Source organism: Phocoena sinus, chromosome 3 (genome assembly GCF_008692025.1).
Source record: "Phocoena sinus isolate mPhoSin1 chromosome 3, mPhoSin1.pri, whole genome shotgun sequence".
Classification (NCBI taxonomy): Eukaryota; Metazoa; Chordata; class Mammalia; order Artiodactyla; family Phocoenidae; genus Phocoena; species Phocoena sinus.
This window is the reverse complement of record NC_045765.1, coordinates 3,051,493-3,069,139: the sequence shown is the minus strand read 5'-3', so window position 1 is coordinate 3,069,139 and position 17,647 is coordinate 3,051,493. Positions and strand designations below refer to the sequence as shown.

General features: G+C 55.8%; 1 protein-coding gene across 1 annotated transcript in view; it reads left to right on the top strand.

The window, feature by feature from the left end:
- ZFR2 (zinc finger RNA binding protein 2) overlaps positions 1-17,647 on the top strand; it is a 44,669-nt gene that overhangs the window by 12,824 nt on the left and 14,198 nt on the right. The window contains exons 2-10 of the mRNA XM_032628963.1: positions 6,248-6,479; positions 7,427-7,547; positions 8,016-8,219; positions 8,348-8,622; positions 11,637-11,819; positions 13,626-13,836; positions 14,989-15,149; positions 15,938-16,057; positions 17,387-17,526. Of these exons, the coding sequence (XP_032484854.1) occupies positions 6,248-6,479; positions 7,427-7,547; positions 8,016-8,219; positions 8,348-8,622; positions 11,637-11,819; positions 13,626-13,836; positions 14,989-15,149; positions 15,938-16,057; positions 17,387-17,526 (1,647 nt within the window). The remainder of the gene's footprint in view (positions 1-6,247; positions 6,480-7,426; positions 7,548-8,015; positions 8,220-8,347; positions 8,623-11,636; positions 11,820-13,625; positions 13,837-14,988; positions 15,150-15,937; positions 16,058-17,386; positions 17,527-17,647) is intronic.

Here is a 17,647-nt window from a genome sequence, read left to right as displayed (position 1 = left end):
CCCGCCCCTCCCCCAGTGTCTCAGCTGTTTGCTTCATCCTGTCATCTGAGTAGAAGGGGGCAGGGGTGACCTCCGGTGAGATCAAGGGCGTTTCAGCATCCCACATAAAACTCAAAGCTGATATCTACCCTGACCCTGTACGCCTCACAGCCAATCAGTCTGCGCAGAGCTGTGACGTTTGCAGGCCCTCGTAATAAAACTGACGGGAGTCACCCTGCAGGGCACGGGAACACCTGAGATTTCCCACCACTGAGTTACATCAAGACCAAACGGCTTGGACGCCCAGCCATCTGTGGGCAGACTCTCCTTTTGTCCTTGACTTTGGTCTAGCTCAGTGGTCTTCAAACCTCAGGGTGCATAAGCATCACTACTCAGGGTTGTATACAACCAAAACATGTCCTGAATTCTTAGTTTACACCCGCAAACGTGCTGTCTCGAGCCTGATCCCAAGTCACAGGGTAGCCCGCAGTGTCCCGGTGATCCTTCTGGAGTAGGGTCTGGACCAGCTGTAAACCAACACATGACATTGCCCATCTGCAGCTGGGGACTCAGAGCTGGTGCCCTGGGATTGGGCTTGTCTTAGACCAGTGGTTCTCACCCGGACAGTGTCTGGGGAAATCTGTGCTTGTTTGAACTGGGGACACCTCTGGCATTGGGCGGGTGGAGGCCACGGATGCTGTTCCACAGCCCAAAGTGCCCAGGATGGTCCCCTACAGAGAGTGATCGGGCTGCAATGTCAGCATTGCCTGGATCGAGAAACCCTGCCCTAGACAGAACAGGCTGTTTGATCTCCTGGCCTGGAACAAGGACAACAACTGCCCGCCTCACTGGTTCCCTAGGTGGACCCCCCACCAGATGGAGACACAGCTTTTGACCTGAGCTGGGTCACTGCGGGAGCAGGTGAAGAAAGCCCCAAGCTTGTCTCTACTCCCTCAGGCCCTCAGTTAAAGGACAAGACTTGCCCTCCACCGCAGGAGACACTTTGCCTCAGCACCCTCAGTGGGCACCACTTGGTGCGCTGGGTCTTCAGGACTGGGGGCGGAGACCCTTCTGGAGGTGGAGGCCATTGGCACGCTGGGAAGCCAGGCAAGAAGGAAAGCATCACTGCAGTGCTGATGGCCTCTTACCCAGCAGAGGCAGCAGGGCTCAGTCCAGAGAGTTCCAGGTCTGCGCTCACACTTGGACTCCAGCACTCCCGCCCTTGCAGCTTGGGCAGCTCAGACCCCTTTGTTGAGCCTTCTGAGTGGCTTCAACGGTATGGCTTTTTATCGTCCTCCCAAAGCCCATCCCATCCGTTTTCCTTGCCGGTTTGGGTTGGTCCACACCTCTCCCATGTGACTCAGGAGAAGGTGGCCCCAGCTCCAGGTTAAATCCTTATGGATCTGAGGCAGCCATCCTCACCCCATTCTCCTCAGCTGTGCCCTGTTTGGAGCAGGTCGTGTGGGACCCAGGCTGGGCAAGAAGCCATGAGGGGAAGCTGGCACGAGAAAGCATATACAGAACATACGTAGAACATGTGTAACAGTAGAAAATGGGGAATAGCATGTGGTGGTTGAAAAATATTGCCATAAATTCTCATATTCAGTGTTTATTAAGAGAATTCATATTCCAGATTCCCATAAATAAATTCACTCCTCCCTTCAAAAGATGGTGCTTAATCCTCTCCCCTTGAGGGTGGGTGTATTTAGTGGTTCACTTCTAAGGCAGAATGTGGCAGAAGTTATGCCATGTGATGTCTGAGGCTCATAACAAGGATAGCTTCCACCTGGTCCTTCCTCTCTCTCTCTCTCTGGCATCTCTCATTCTGGGGGAAGCTGGTCGCCATGTTGTAAGAACACTCAAGCAGCATCGGGAAAGCACCAACCATGTTAAGGAGCCATCCTGGAAGCAGATCTCACTACCCCCACTACGCCAGTCGAGCCTTCAGATGATGCTGTCCTAGCCAACTTTTTTTTTTTTTTTGGCCGTGCCGTGCAGCATGGGGAACCTTAGTTCCCCGACCAGGGACTGAATTCGTGCCCTGCATTGGGGGCGTGGAGTCTTAACCACTGGACTGCCAGGGAATTCCCCCAGTCGACTTCTTATTGGCAACGTCTTAAAGACTCTGAGTCAGAGCCCATCCAGGCCACTCTCAAATTCTGACCGACAGAATCTGTGAAGATGGTAAATATTATTGTTTGCAGCCACATCGTTGGGGGGAATTTTTAAAATTGAAGTATAATCACTTACAACATTCTGTTAGTTTCAGGTATGTAACATAGTGATTTGATATTTTTATACATTACAAAATGATCACCACGATAAGTCCAGTTATCATCTGCTACCATGCAAATTTATTGCAATATTATTGACTATATTCCCCATGCTGTATATTACATTCCTCAGACTTACTTATTTAAGGACTGGAAGTTTGTACCTCTTAATCTCCCTCACCTATTTAACTCATCCTCCCAACCCCCTCCCTTCTGGCTACCACCAGTTTATTCTCTGTATCTATGAGTCTGTTTCTGTTTTGTCATGTTTACTCATTTGTTTTATTTTTTAGATTCTTCACATAAGTGGGATCATGTGGCATTTGTCCTTCTCTGTCTGACCTATTTCACTCGGCATAATACCCTATAGGTCTATCCATGTCACAAATGGCAAGATAATCATTCTTTTTTTTACGGCTGAGTAATATTCTATCATGCACGAGTACACGTGCATGCACACGTGTGTGTGTGTGTGTGTGTACCTAAGTATCCGTCGTTAGACAAATGGATAAAGATATATATCTCCTTTATCCATCTTCTTTATCCATTCATCTATCAGTGGACACTTAGGTTGATTCCATATCTTGGCTTTTGTAAATAATGCTGCAGTGAACATAGGGGTGCATAATCTTTTTGAATTAGTGTTTTTGTTTTCTTCAGAAAAATCCCCAGAAGTGGAACTGCTGGATCATATGCTAGTTCTATTTTTAATTTTTTGAGGAAGCTTCATATTGTTTTCCATAGTGGCTGTACCAATTGACATTTATTGGGGGTAATTTTTAACTCTGCAATAGAAACTGATATATAATATAACTACTTACCAATAGTAAAATAGGCAAATGAAATACAGCCAAACAAATGAATAGCCTTCACAGTTTGAGAGGCCCAGAGCAAAAGTACAAATGGAAGCCAGCATGCCATGTCTAAATATTTCAACATTATAGACCAAACTGGCAAAAGTTAAATACAGTATGTTCTGTCCCACCTACCTTAACAAATATACCTTTCTAATGACCAAGAAGAAAAAAAAGAGTGATGCTAGGTTTACAGTTGTCAGAACATCAAAGGCTATCATTACTGTGCGTGTCTGGGCATTCTGGTGATGGGCTGATGATGTTTGGGTGTCTTAAATAAAATAAAAACATACTAATTCATAAATGATGATATATTCTGTAAAATGTATTTTAGGTGCCTTCAGTTCAGCATGAATGATGTTTGTGTAATCAAGATTTTCATGTCATTTGAGTTTTGTTACAATAATGACTCTGTCATGGGCTGACTTGTGTCCTCCTAAAATTCATATTCGGGTGTTAGGTATTGGGGATTAGGGCTTCATTGCTAACTAAAGAATGTGACTGTAGGAGATGGGGTCTTTAAAGAGATAGTTAAGGTAAAATGAGGTATTAGGGTGGCCCTGATTCAATATGACTGGTGTCCTTATAAGAAGAAGAGATTAGGACATAGACACACATAGAGGGAGACCATGTGAAGATGCGAGGAGAAGATCCCTGGGACCCCGGCGGGCCAGGACCCCACCTGCGATTGGGCTGCTCCCACCCACCATTTCCCAAATGCCTGACTGTAGGCCATACTAAGATTTCCTGAGCACCTGCTATGTGCCAGGTGCCACTGTCGTGCTGACAAATAGCTTGGGACCCACCTCAGTTCCTGTGGCTTCGTGTTGGTGGAAGGATTGCGTCAGGCGGTGCTGGGAGGGAAAATCAAGCAGGTTGAGGGGCCAGGATGACGGGTTACAGGGCCCTGCTGCTCTCCAGCAGGGGCTCAGGAAGGGCTGCAGAAGGAAGTGAGGAAGGGAGTGAGCAGGTGTGGCAGGGGATAGGGGCAGAGGGCGTTGGGAGGGTTCTGAGCAGGAGGCAGAGGTGGTCAGGTCTGTGCTTTGAGCGGACCCCTCTGGCTGCCAGGAGGACGAAGAGATGCTGGCTAGGAGATGGGCAGGGCCGATGCAGCGGGCTCTGCTTGACCCTCAGCAGCGCGCTTCTCTCTCCCTGGCAGGTCCCTCAGCCCCCAGGATGGCCTGGATAACACCCCCCCCAAGTTGTCCCCATTTCTCCATGGCCCTCCCCACTGGGCAGTGAGCCACTTCGGGGGGCAGGAATGACACTGCAAGCATCACACGTGAGTCTAGCATCGGCCCAGAATGTGTGCGAAGGTGCCAGTGGACAAGTGCTGCCAGCCGTCGTCCCTCTGTACTCAGGTCTGCCTGCCTCTGAGCTGCGCACACGCCTTGCCTCATCCCCTGCGGCAGCGGTCCCCAACCTTTTTGGCACCAGGGATCGGTTTCGTGGAAGACAGATTTCCCATGGCCAGAGTGGAGGGGATGGTTCAGGCAATAATGCAAGCGACGGGGAGTAGCAGATGAAGCTTCACTTGCTCTTCTGCCCGCTGTGCACCCCCTAATGTGCGGCTCAGTTCCTAACAGCCCGCAGACCAGTACCGGGCTGTGGCCCGGGGGTTGGGGACCCCTGCCCTACAGGGTTTGCGGGAACTTCCTTCTTTTAAAAGTTGAAGTAGAGTTGATATACAATATTGTATTAGTTTCAGGTGTACAGAAAAGTGATTCAGTATTTTCTTTAAAGATCTTTTCCGTTATAGGTTATTATAAGATACTAAATATAGTTCCCTGTGCTCTACAGTAGGCCCTTGTTTATCTATTTTCTATATAGTAGTGTGTACCTGTTAATCCCATATTCCTAATTTATTCCTCCCTCCCCTCCCCTTTGGTAACCGTAAGATTGTTTACTATGTCTGTGTGTCTGTTTCTGTTGTGTAAATAAGTTCATTTGTATTATTTTCAGATTTGACATATAAGTGATATCATATAATATTTGTCTTTAACTTACTTCACTTAGTATGAGAATCTCTAGGTCCATCCATGTTGCTGCAAGTGGCAATATTTCATTCTTTTTTTATGGCTGAGTAATATTCCATTGTATATATGTACCACATCTTCTTTATCCATTCCTCTGTCGATGGGTGCTTAGGTTGCTTCCATATCCTGGCTGTTGTAAATAGTGCTGCAGTGAACATTGGCGTGCATACATCTTTCTGAATTAGAGTTTTCATCTTTTCTGGATATGTATCCAGGATTGGGATTGCTGGATCGTACGGTTGCTCTATTTTTATTTATTTATTTATTTTAATTTTTAAAGTTTTTGGCCGTTCCATGCGGCTTGTGGGATCTTAGTTCCCCGACCAAGGATTGAACCCTGGCCCTCAGCAGTGAAAGCGCTGAGTCCTAACCACTTGACCACCAGGGAATTCCCATCTATTTTTATTTTTTAAGGAACTTCCATACTGTTTTCCATAGTGGCTACACCAATGTACATTCCCAACAACAGTGTAGGAGGGTTGTAGGAACTTTCTTACATGATTCTTATTGGTACTGGGCTAAACTCTTTGCCGATACCCTTCCCCGACAGACGGACTTTTACATTTGAGGACTGTCTACTGGGTGACTGATATTTAGCGGAGTGAGGAGCGCGGGGATCAGAAAGATCTGGGTCTGAATCCGGCACTTGTCACCTGTCCTCAGAGTTTCATCTTCCAGACAGCGGGGACAGACCAACAGATGTACATACAGACAGCTGGCAGTGCCTTCTCTAAGGGCAGGAAGGTAGGGATGGTGTGAGGCAGACAAAAGACCTCAGCTCTGGGCTTCCTGCAGAACGAACCACAAGCAAGAGCTGGTTCTTATAGGTAAAGAGTTCTTAGTTTAGCGTTAATCGACCTTCCATGATTTTTCTCAACTGTGAAAATGGGGACCAGGCTGGCTCCGAGCACTCAGGGTTGCTGTGAGATTGTGTTAATTCATGAAAAGCGCTTCCAATGGCGCCTGCGCTCACAGAAGAAAGGTCTTGGACTGGAGGCATCCAAGTGGCTGATGTCTAGTGTCAGATGGCATTTTTGTGCTCAATGCAGGTTCTCGAATGCCAGGGTCTAACGCTGCTGGGTTGTCTGTTTATCTGTGGTTCTAGCGCCCAGCCTCCGATGGCTTTTCCCGTCCCAGCTGCTGGAACCAGCTTGGCCGTTCAGCCTGCTCCTGGACTGGGCCCTGCCTTGATCCCGTTTCCCGAGGCCGCCCAGCCACCCAGGCCCATCACTCCAGCAGGGTACGGCGGGTACCAGCCCCACCCCGGCCAGGACCTCGGTTACGGCGGCCAGCCCCAGGAGCCTGTGCCAGCGGCCACCACGGCTCCCTCCTACCAGGTATCAGCCCGACTTTTCTCTGCCCGGCACCAGTCCTTCCTTGAAAACGCAATCCAGACGGGCCATCACCCTCCTGATGCTCCCATCCCTGCCCTTAGAGGGGATGGAACTTTCCCCTCTTTCCCAGGCCTTTCCCGTGCTGACGATGCCCCGTTCCTGACCCCGAGCTCTAGGACCGCAGATCTGGCAGCTGTGTTTCCACATGGAATCGCCAAGGCATCCCACGCTCCATGTGGCCCAACCCCCTGAGCCTCTGTCACCCACAGCCTGTTCGTGATTTGCTCGGCCAAGCTCGTACCCACTTGGCTCCGTCCCCTCCCTCCTTTACTCCCCTTTGCTTCCCCAGGACCTCTGGGACTTCTCCCAACCTCCCATCCTGAGTTCCTGTCCTGCTCCCAGGGCCTCCTCCTGGCCTCTTGGTTCCGTCCTCACCTCCATGCAGTTAGTCCCTGGTCCACGCAACAGCTCATACCTCCCTGTGAACCAGAATCCAGTCGTGCTCCCTGTTGCCCCAGCCCCTCCCGGCACCCCCGGCCCCGCCTACCCCCCCAGCCCCTCCCCTGGTGCTCGCAGTCCTCTGCTCCAAACAGCTTCCGGGTCTCCTGCCAGCCCACCCGCAGACCCCCACCAGGGCCTCTGCTCCCTGCCAACCTGGCCAGGAGCCTTGTCCCCAGTCTCCACACGCTTGCCGCCTCTTCCGAGCCATCCCTGGCAGCCCTTGTCCCGTTGCATGTTCCTCAGAGCACTTTTTCTCTCAGACATTAGCATCAGTTTTGAGGGAGCAGGCCACATCCCTCTCCCTGGTCGCTGCATCCCCAGGTCCCAAAACAGAGGCTGGTACAGAGCAGGAGCTCGGGAACCACGTGGATGCAGGCCTTGCAGGGGGCCTTGCCCCACCCTGAGCACCTTTCTCCTGCTCTGTGTTCCCCATGGAAACCCTCTCGCAGGACAGTTACAGCTATGGACCATCGACAGCCGCTGGTGGCTACGAGAACAAACGGGACCCGCCACCTGCTGCTGGCCAGCCTCAGCTCCCGGCCATGGCCACGGCCACGCTCTGCCCACCAGGTGGGTGGGTCTCTGCAGGGTCAGGGCGGGGGCAAACGGGCCTTGCTTACACGGGAGGGACCCCAGGAAAGTCAGGTTTCAAGCACGTCAGGTTCACAGGAGGTGCAGCGGTAGCGTGGGTCTCAGGGCTGTCCCCTCAGATACGCCCCGAAGTCTCCACTAGTCAATGGGCCTGTGTGTGCGAGAGAGAGGGGCGGGGAGACCCAGACAGAGAGATGGGGGAGAGACGAAGGTGGGGCTGGAAGTGTTTTCCAAGGAGGTGGGTTCTGTTGAGGACTTGGAGTTTAGAGATTGGGAGAGCCCGGGGCTCCGGCCTCCAGCACGGCTCAGACACCCGGGCTTCACAGCCAGTTGCGCCCAGGCCGTGCCAGCTCCTGGCAGCCGGGCCGTTGTGTTGGTCACACTTTCTCTGCTCCCTGGGCCCGGTGTCACAGGAGTGGCTCTGCAGAGGCTGTGCTTGCTCTCCAGGGCCCCAAGGAGCCTACGGTGGCATTGGGTACAACCAAGCTCAGCCCCTGCCGCAGGTGCCCACCGCCGAGGCGGGGCAGCTGGCCAGCACTTCACCCTCTACCTCCACCTACCCCCCTGCGAGCAGCGCTCTGCCCGCGGCCTCCTCCCTCTCCACGCTGCCTTCCTCATCCTCGTTGGGCCCGGCCTCCGCCCCGTACACTGGTAAGATGGTGGTTTCCCCTGCAGGCATGCAAGTGCAGGCTGTTCCTTTTATTTGCTGCCGAAATAAATGTGGTCCTTTCCTCAAAACCAACCCATCTCCCCCTCTCATTTTTCTTTCCGTTTCTTAGGACCAAGCTGCCCGGGCTATGACACATCCCCGTACTCAGCCGTCAGTCCTTACTACCCCCCGCTGCTCCTCCCACAGATGCGGCCGCCCCCGCTCCCAAAGCCCGTGGACTCGTCCCTGTGGGGCGGCTCGGGAAGCAGTCCCAGTGCCCATTGCACTGACAGCTTCGCCAAGAAGCTACCAGTTGCCACCAAGCTGCCGAAACCCAGGGGTGGCCCCAAGCAGCTCCCGCTTCACTATTGTGACATCTGCAAGATCAGCTGTGCTGGTCCCCAGGTCAGCCGCCCCCGCCCCACGCTGGGCAGGCCCCAGACCTTCCTGCCCCCACGGGTGGGAGAGCCCTCCCTTGCCCCCTACGACTGGCCAGAGGTCAGGGTCGTTGCCTGCTCAAAAGACCCTCAGAAGGGTCGTTGCCTGTTATTAATTTGCAATGCCAAGTGCGTATCAGCATAACCTTAAAACTGCCTGGTGTTCTTGTGAAAGACACGAGAGCAGGCCCCGCGCTGGTTATTGGCCGCAGAAGCGTGGTCTTGCACCCTGAGGCCACCTGTAGCAGGGAGGCCCTCAGCGCACCCTCCTGGACACGAGGGCCGGTAGGCGTGGCTGGTCACAGTGCACCTTTGCTGCAGGGCCGTGTAGGCAGAGCCATGCAGACAGGGCCATGTAGGCAGAGCCGTGCAGACAGGACCTCGTAGGCAGAGCTGTGCAGACGGGACCGTGTAGGCAGGGCTGTGCAGACGGGACCGTGTAGGCAGGGCTGCAGGCGGGGCCGTGTAGGCAGAGCCGTGCAGACAGGACTGTGTAGGCAGGGCGGTGCAGACAGGACCGTGTAGGCAGGGCTGCAGGCGGGGCCGTGTAGGCAGAGCCGTGCAGACAGGACCGTGTAGGCAGAGCCGTGCAGACAGGGCCGTGTAGGCAGAGCCGTGCAGACAGGACCGTGTAGGCAGGGCTGCAGGCGGGGCCGTGTAGGCAGAGCCGTGCAGACAGGACTGTGTAGGCAGGGCGGTGCAGACAGGACCGTGTAGGCAGGGCTGCAGGCGGGTAAAAGCAGTATGTTCGGGCGCGTGTGCGGGCGAGTGCACTGCTGTCTAAGCAAAGGACCTCCCCAACGACGCTCACAAGTGACCCACCTCGCTCCCTGCAAAGATCATCAGACGCTAGGGCTGGTCCTTACAGAACACCCCGTGTGGACTTTGTCTTGTCCTTAGTACTCTGAGAGAAAGCTGGCACCGCGGAGGCATGCAGAGACTCCAAATCACAGGCTGTAGAGGTGTGGGAGGAGCCCAGAACCCCTCATTCAGCCCAGACTTCCCTGGCAGAGGGATGAGGGCCAGGCGGCCCGCACTCAGGACTGCATCGTGAGGATTCTTGCTTCCTCTCACCAGTCCAATACAAGGTCTGCTCCTGTGATTCTAGACTCTTGGCGGCATCACGCTGAGCAGGGGTGTGACGCTCCCCGTGGCCGTGGGGTGTGACGGGGCGTGGGCACATGAGCATCGCCCGAGTGGGTGTCGAGGCCTCTCTGAGCCTCGTCGCCCCGTGGGACCGGGTTTCCCCAAGCGTGTCACCACTCAGCATAGCATCTGGCACGCAGACATGTCAGCTCCAGTTCCCAGCTTTTTGGTAATGTTAACAGCGCTCGTTCGTTGGACTTTTCATTGAGGTAGTGGTGGTTTCACAGGTGGTTGTAAGAAACACCGCGGAGAGGCCCACGTGCCCTCACCCAGCGCCCCGGGTGTTGACGTTTTGCCAAACTACAGTCACTATCACAGCTGGCATGTTGGCCTTGAACCCATCCACTGAGTCAGAGCTCTGTCCCAGGTTTTACCGGTCTCACTTGCACCTGTGTATGCCTGTGTGCACGCGTGTGGTCTGCTCCATGCGAGCTCATCAGCTGCCCAGGCTCACACATCCGCCTCCACCACCGAGATGCCGGGTGCTTCTGCGGAGTTCCCGTGCTCACCCCTCCCGCACCCACCCAGCGCCGCTTGAGACACGGTTAACGTGGAAGCAGCCACACACGGCCTCCATCTTCATCGGAAGGACTTGGTTAGTGTGGCCTCCTCGCAGCGGGGGCAGCACTTCTGCCTCTTTTCCGGGCACCTGTCTTTGAGTCCAGGACGGCACAGTTGGCGGTGCGGTCTCCGTCCCGGCCAAGTGAGGGGCCGCCAGGGCAGCTGTGGGCTTCAGGAGCCGCGGGGCGCCAGGCAGGCCTCCTTCTAATGCTCCTCTGGGTTTTTTCTCATTCCACATCTGTTCCGTGTCTGTGACGGAGAGTCAGGCATCGGGATGGCATAAACTGCGAACATTTGTTCTTTCTACGGGCTCAGACTCTGCGAAGTGTGTTCTGAAGTAGTTTACTGTTGGCGCCTTGGTGTATATCCTGCCAGGCTTGTCTCCGGCCCACAGGCTTTTACGTCATGTCCGTGCGTGTGTGTGTGTGTGTGTGTGTGTGTGTATTCTGTGGCTTAGGTAAAAACACAGATTCCTGGGACTTCCGTGGCGGTCCAGTGGTTAAGACTCTGCGCTTCCACTGCAGGGGGCATGGGTTCAATCCCTGGTCAGGGAACTAAGATCCCACATGCCACGAGGCACAGCCAAAAAAAAAAAACCCCACAGATTTCTACATTCCGAGAGCACCCTTCCCACTCCTGTCCCTGCCCCCAGAGCCAGCCAACGTCACCAGTGCCTTTGGTATTTTCCAGAGGCATTTCTTTTCCGCGGAATGTTGACTCTTGGCATGGTTAGAGGGCATTGGGTTAGCAGCCCCACTTTGCCTCATCTTAAGGCTTCCCAGAGACAAGTCAGGGCTGCCCTGTGAGAGCTCAGTCGTGTGCCAGACGCTGTCAGACATCTCGGACACGCGGTGCGGGAAGTGTGGGTCTGTGCCTCGTGGCCACCTCCCCCAGGTGGACCCCGCGGTTTGGGAGCAGTGCTCTAACAGTGAAGTGTGTCCCCCATCGTTCCGGTAGCATGCATCCTTGCTTGGCTTCTGAGGTCAGATTCTGAAAAGCCGGAATATTCTTTCAAGCAGCCCCTGAAACGAAATGTGTGCCCCTTTGAGGATGCTTGCTGAAGAAACTCATTGATTTTTAGAAAAAACAAAAGAGAAGCCAACCTTATGTCTTTCAGTCCGAGCTTCTGAGTCTTCTCTCTGTTGACTGGGCTTTAAAAGGAGGCCGTGAACAGAGGGGTGGGGACATCAGGCCTCCCGTGAACTGCGGCGACGGGGAAGGCGCGGTGCCAGGTGGGCACACCCCCCTCAGGCTGCCCTCGCTCTCTGCCGGCAGACCTACCGCGAGCACCTGGAAGGGCAGAAGCACAAAAAGAAAGAGGCGGCTCAGAATATGGGCATCCAGCCCAGCAGCAGCCCACGAGGGGTGCAGGCGCAGCTGCACTGCGACCTGTGTGCCGTGTCCTGCACCGGGGCGGAGGCCTATGCCGCCCACATCCGGGGGTCCAAGCACCAGAAGGTAGGAGCCCCTCACAGGCCCCGGCCCACTCGGGACCCAGAGGGGCATCCCATGACACGGGGGGTGGGCAGCCACCCACGAGAAGCGGCTTTCCCTGCAGGCCCACGCGTCCTCCTTCCTCCAAAGCCAAACGCCTTCTCCCAGTTATAAAAGTCACATCTGCCCCTGGACAGAAGCATGGAGCAGGGCAGCTCGTACCCAGACCCAAGAGGAAAATGTTTTTGGCCTTGGGTATGTCTGCATGTATATGTGAACCAGAGTTTGTATGTTGATGAGATCAAATGGTATATTCCATTTGGGGTCCTTATTTATTAAAAATCAAATTAAAGTAGTAAGGTTTAATATTTTAATATCAAAGTTTTCATTGATACTAAATTAATATCAGCATTTGTCATATTTATTACTATTTTAATATCAACGTTTTCCTGTGGGCTTAAAAATGCCTGTAGTATGTCATGTTGTGAGGAAATGAATGGGCTCCTCCACCCGAGAGAAGGTAGGGCCCCTCTCCCTATGCCCTCTTTCTGTGGTCCAGAGGTGCTTTTTGGAAATCAGCAAACCTTCCCCAAATGGCATCATGAACCTGCAAGGTGATGCTCACCTTTCGGGTGTGCGCTGAGGACAGGAGGAGGGGGGATTCCTGTCTGGACGCCTGCTTTGAGCTGCACCACGAGGTTTAGAGTGAGAGGGTTAGGAAGGCCCCTGTCCCGTGGCTGCCTCTCTCTGCCCCTTCCACAGAACCCCCTCCAGCTGCCCCAGCTCACCGGCCATTCTCCCTCCTGCCCGCAGGCCTTTGCTCACACCCTGCCTTTGGCAGCCCCCTTCCAGCCCCCGCTGCAGGCTGGGCCTCCCCGAGCGCCTGCCTGAGGATCTGTCTTCTCCCCCTGCTCATCAAGGGCCTCGTTCCCCAGCCCAGCTGGGACAGGCTCTCGAATGCCTGCGTGAACCCACAAAACCCACCAAGGAAGGAGCAGTGAGGCGTGGAAAAGGGGACATGCCAGCCTGGTGGTAGCAGGGGTGCAGGCGGGAGAGCTGGGCCCAGGCGGGGTGGGCTGCGGGTGTCACAGCTCGCAGGCTGGGACTCGTTCTGGGATCAGGAGGCCCTGCAGCCAGCCCCAGGGTGGGGGGCAGGTTTGAGCCGTGAGTGTCAGACTTAGAGCCAGAGAAGGTGTCCGAGATGGTCGTCAGTGCAGACTCTGGGGGTGGTGGAACAGTCCTTTCCAATGGGAACTTTTGCAATTAAGTGCCTTTGTTGGCGGCCGGGCGTGCCGAGGACAGGGCGGGTGACTGTATCCTAGGTGGATCTGTGTCCCTGGACGTGTATGTGAGTTCCTGCAGAATGTGGAGGTGTGTCTATGGACGTGTACACCCACGTATACCGAACATGGATCTGTGTCGTGGACACGTACATGTGTCCATCTTAGCAGGTGCTCTACACACACTGTGTCTACCTGGGGCTGGCACTGGGCTGGTGCTTGGCATGCAGAAAACAGCCGTGCTTCTCAGCGCAGGCGGTGGAGTTTGGAGGAAGGGGGTCTGTGTAAGCCAGCAGGGGTGTCAAAGTTATAGGTCCCCCATATGCAGGAGTAGTGGGGGCCTAGAAGCAGGAGACAGCTCAGGAAGGCCCTTCCCAAGGCATTTAAGTGGGAGCAGGGGGAAGGGGCAGGGTCCCCGGGGACAGGGTGGACTACCGCCCTCACTTCCACAGTCTGCCAGCTCCCCCATGCCCGGTGAGGTGCTCTTCCTACCCCTGAGGAAGGTTGGCCAGGCCTGAGCAGCCCTTACAGGGGGCTGGGTCTGTTCCAGGTCTTCAAGCTGCACACCAAATTGGGGAAGCCCATTCCCAGCATGGACCCGGCGCCAGCGAATTCGGCCCAGGCCACCAGCACCAGCCGGCCGGCCTCCACCCCCCTCACCGCAGAGAGCCCCCCCGCGGCCCCTGCCAGCCCCAGCATGTGTGCCCCAAGCAGGCCAGCGCCAGCCAGGAGACCGGCCGCCTCGAAGGCCTCGCACGTGGGTACGTGTCTCTGCGCTTCACAGCCCCTGCCCTGCCTCAACAAGCTCGAGCCTCAGAGACGGGATGGTCCGGTCAACGGTGTGCATGCAGCCATCACTTCTGGGGAGGCAGGACCTATGAAGGGGGTGGTTCTCTCCCAGATCCCCGCCGGCGGGGTGCCTTCTGCCGCCTTTGGCCCACCCTGGGGAAGCGTGGGCAGAACCAGTGCAGCTTCCATATCTTCCCGTGGAGCTTGGGACTGAGCTGCGTGCTGGCCACACTTGCGAAGCCGGCCCTAGGCCTGGAGAATCCCCTGGGCTGCCACCTTCCACGTGCTGGAAGCAGCCCCCTTCACACTGGGCACTCTGATAAGTGAGGTGGGCCCCGGGAAATCCAGGCAGGTTCCTCGCAGCCCCACCTCCAACCCTGCCTTCCCTCGAGCGTGTGTCACCCGCACCTGCTATGACCCCTGGGCAGTCACGGCTGCCGAGGGACATGCATTTCAAGGGTAAATAGGCTTACATGTCAGGCACTCACTCCATGTGCCTGATTCACCCTCCACGGCTCTAGGTTTGTCATTAGTCTCACTTTACAGATGGAAGAACCAAGGGGAGGGGAGGAAAAGCACTTGGCTCTGGACCACCCGGTGAGCGGTAGAGGTGGGATTCCAGCCCAGTTTCTGCTCTCCACCACCACGCTTTGTGTGGGAGGCGGGGCCTATTTTATTTTGAGCCTCAGCAGGCCTGAGATTTGAACCATCACGTGATGTTGAAGAGCAAAATGTAAAGCAGTTTTGGTGACAAAGAAATGTCTCCCTTCTGAGGCTCAGTAAACCCTCATCTGCTTGATGTTCCACTGTTGGTTAACTAAGGGCTGCAGACTTGTGCAGCAGTGGCGGTTGTCTTCAGAGAGGGGCCTACGACCTGCGCCTCCCTGTGGACCTGTCCACCTTGGCACCAAATGCCGTGAGGGCCTCGCTCTCCCAGTCGTGACCCAGCCTGGTGGGAAGGGGTCTCGTGGGACTCTCGATTCCACTGGCTGACGTCACGGAAGGGGGAGGGGGGCAGTGGGAGACCTGGTGGCATCGAGTTGTACCCTTCATGCTGGCGGACCAGAAGCTGACCCTGGTTGCTGGCTGGAGCAGATTATAAGTCACGCGGTTCTTCCTTCCAGGGCCTCCTGCGCTGCTGGCGGCAGACAGCAGATCCCCCCAGGGGAAACCGGCACACCCCAGATCAGAGCGCCCTGGAGAACCGCCCGCCCAAGGAGGCTCTGTGGAAGCTTCTGGAACGTGCTGTGACGCACAGCCGGTGGGCCCAGGCTATGTGGAGGAGGTAAGTGCTGGGCGTCCGGCCATCAGCTCACAATGCTTCACCCTGGGCTCCTGTGGAGAAGGACCTTGTGGAGCCGGGCCTCGAGGCCTCGTCCCAGTTCTCCCCCTGAGACTTGCACACCCGCCCCGGGAAGACCTCAGTGAGCCAGCATCCCTTGGATCTCACTGGAAGGCCCGGGTGCTGGGCTTCAGATCTTAGAATGAAGGCCCGAGACAGGCAGAGGCGTTTCCTGCCACCGGGCAGCCCCTCTTCCTGCGGCAAGGAAGGTGGCAGGAGGGATCTGTGTCCTGGAAACCCACGGGCACATGATCCTTGGGCACAGGAGCCAGTGTGCGCCCCACACAGCACCACCTGCACGCCTGGGGCTTTGTGGAGCTCAGGTTCTGAGCCCCTCCCTACGAGCCCACAGTCCCAGCCTCCCGGGTGCCTCCTGGGCCGTGCATGTGGGCATTTCTTCCGTGCTCGTGTTCGTGCTTTTGTTCACCCAACTCAGCACCTTCTGTTTTGTCCCCTGCAAAATAGCCACACCAGGCAGGCTTCCTGCCAGTCTGCTGGCAACCCCGGGATGGGGGGACAGGGGAAGGGAGGACGGGACAGTGGTGGCAGAGGGGAGCCGGGCCTGGGAGGGCGCGCTGGTGAAGAGCCACTCCTCTGAAAGCATAAACCGCTGGGCAGACAGGAAACCAGCACCCGGCCTGGATGGCCCTGGGGGAAGGAGGTGCCCTGCTGGAGCCCAGACCCGACGCGTGGGGGCCGTGGGTGGCGCTCAGCCGTGCCTTGTGTCTCAGGTGTGCAACGAGGAGGGCAGAGTGATCCGGTTCCACTGCAAGCTATGCGAGTGCAGCTTCAATGACCCCAATGCCCGGGACATGCACGTGAGGGGGCGGCGGCACCGGCTGCAGTATAAGGTGTGCCTGCAGGGGGCGTCTGGTGGGCCTGGCTGGGGGTGAGCGTCTGTGCTCTTGACATCTTGGCTCACACCTCAAAACACACGTTTTGCCCCCATGAGTCGGAGCCCCTGGGCCCTTCAGCACCCCGGGATCAGCCAGAGGGACCCTTGGCTGCTTTCACGATGCCTTCTTGTCACAGGTTTGCCGGGGCACGCATGCACACGTGTGTCTAGACACACTTGACTGTCGGGCCCCGTGTACACTTGTGCACAGCACACACTGTGACTCTCCTCGTGACAAACAATGGCTTCTGGATATTTCCTCTTTTCAGCAGCCTTGTTGAGATATCATTCACACATCACACAGCTCGCCCATGTAAAGTGGCTTTTACTACATTCACAGAGTGTGCAACCAGCAACTCCATCTAGTTCCAGAACAGTCCGTCAGGAGCCCCGTTCGCATTGGCAGCCACCCCCTACCCCTCCCCCAGGCCCTGACAACCAGGAACCCACTCTCTGTGTCTGTGGATCGGCCTGTTCTGGACGGCTCTCATCAGTGGAATCACACCCTGTGTGTCCTTCTGTGTCTGGCTTCTCTCACTGAGCATTGTGTTCTCAGGGTCCATCCACGTGGTAGCGAGTGTCAGTGCTTCACCCCTTTTCCTGGCTGAGAGATGCTCCTGTGTGTGGAGGGACATGTTGTGTGTGTTTCACCCGCTGAAGCACACTTGTGTTGTTTCCACCAGTGACCAATCCTTAGACAACACTACACTCTTTGAGCGATAGAATTAAGTACTAAGGACAAAGCTCAGTGAGCGAATTGGCAATGCTATTTAGAATATATAGATCTGGATCCCACACAAACGGAGTTTCCCTGGGTTACTCTGATCGGGACGAGCATTTCCGTTCAGTCGTCCGTCAGCATGCGTGACCACTGACCGTGGGTGCTCCTCCGTGTTGCGGTGCCTTCTCCCTCGGCTCCTCTGTCAGATGCGTGGACGGTTGGCTTGCACAGTGGCGGACGTCACGTCTGCCGCTCTGCAAGTCGGTCATAGTTTTGTTCCCCGCTGTGGTTCCCTTTCCTGCCATGGCCTTTGGGGACGAGGAGTGTTGACACTTTGGGGATTGAAACTCACTGTTGTCTAAACCTGGCAGGAGGGACTTCCCTAGCGGTCCAGCGGGTAAGACTGTGCTTCCACTGCAGGGGGTGCAGGTTCGATCCCTGGTTGGGGAACTAAGATCCCGCATGCCGTGGGGCATGGCCAAACAATAAAAAATAAAAAATAAACCTGGCAGGAGGTGGCACCCCCAGCATTCTCATCTGAACGAAGGTCCCCTATTTTCCCAGAAAAAAGTGAATCCCGATCTTCCGATTGCGGACAAGCCCAGCACGAGAGTTCGGAAGCTGCTGGAGGAGAGGCTGAGGAAGCAGCGGCAGCTGAGCAAGCAGCGTCTGGGGGAGCTGCGGCGCCAGCATGACGAGATGAGGTGCGGGGCCTCAGGGCCCTCTCCCGCCAGTTGCGCTCAGCCCGGCCGGACGAGGCAGCACGCGGAGCCGCTTCTGGGGCTCCCCACGCTCTCCCGCGTGACCGGCCCAGGGTCCCGCCGC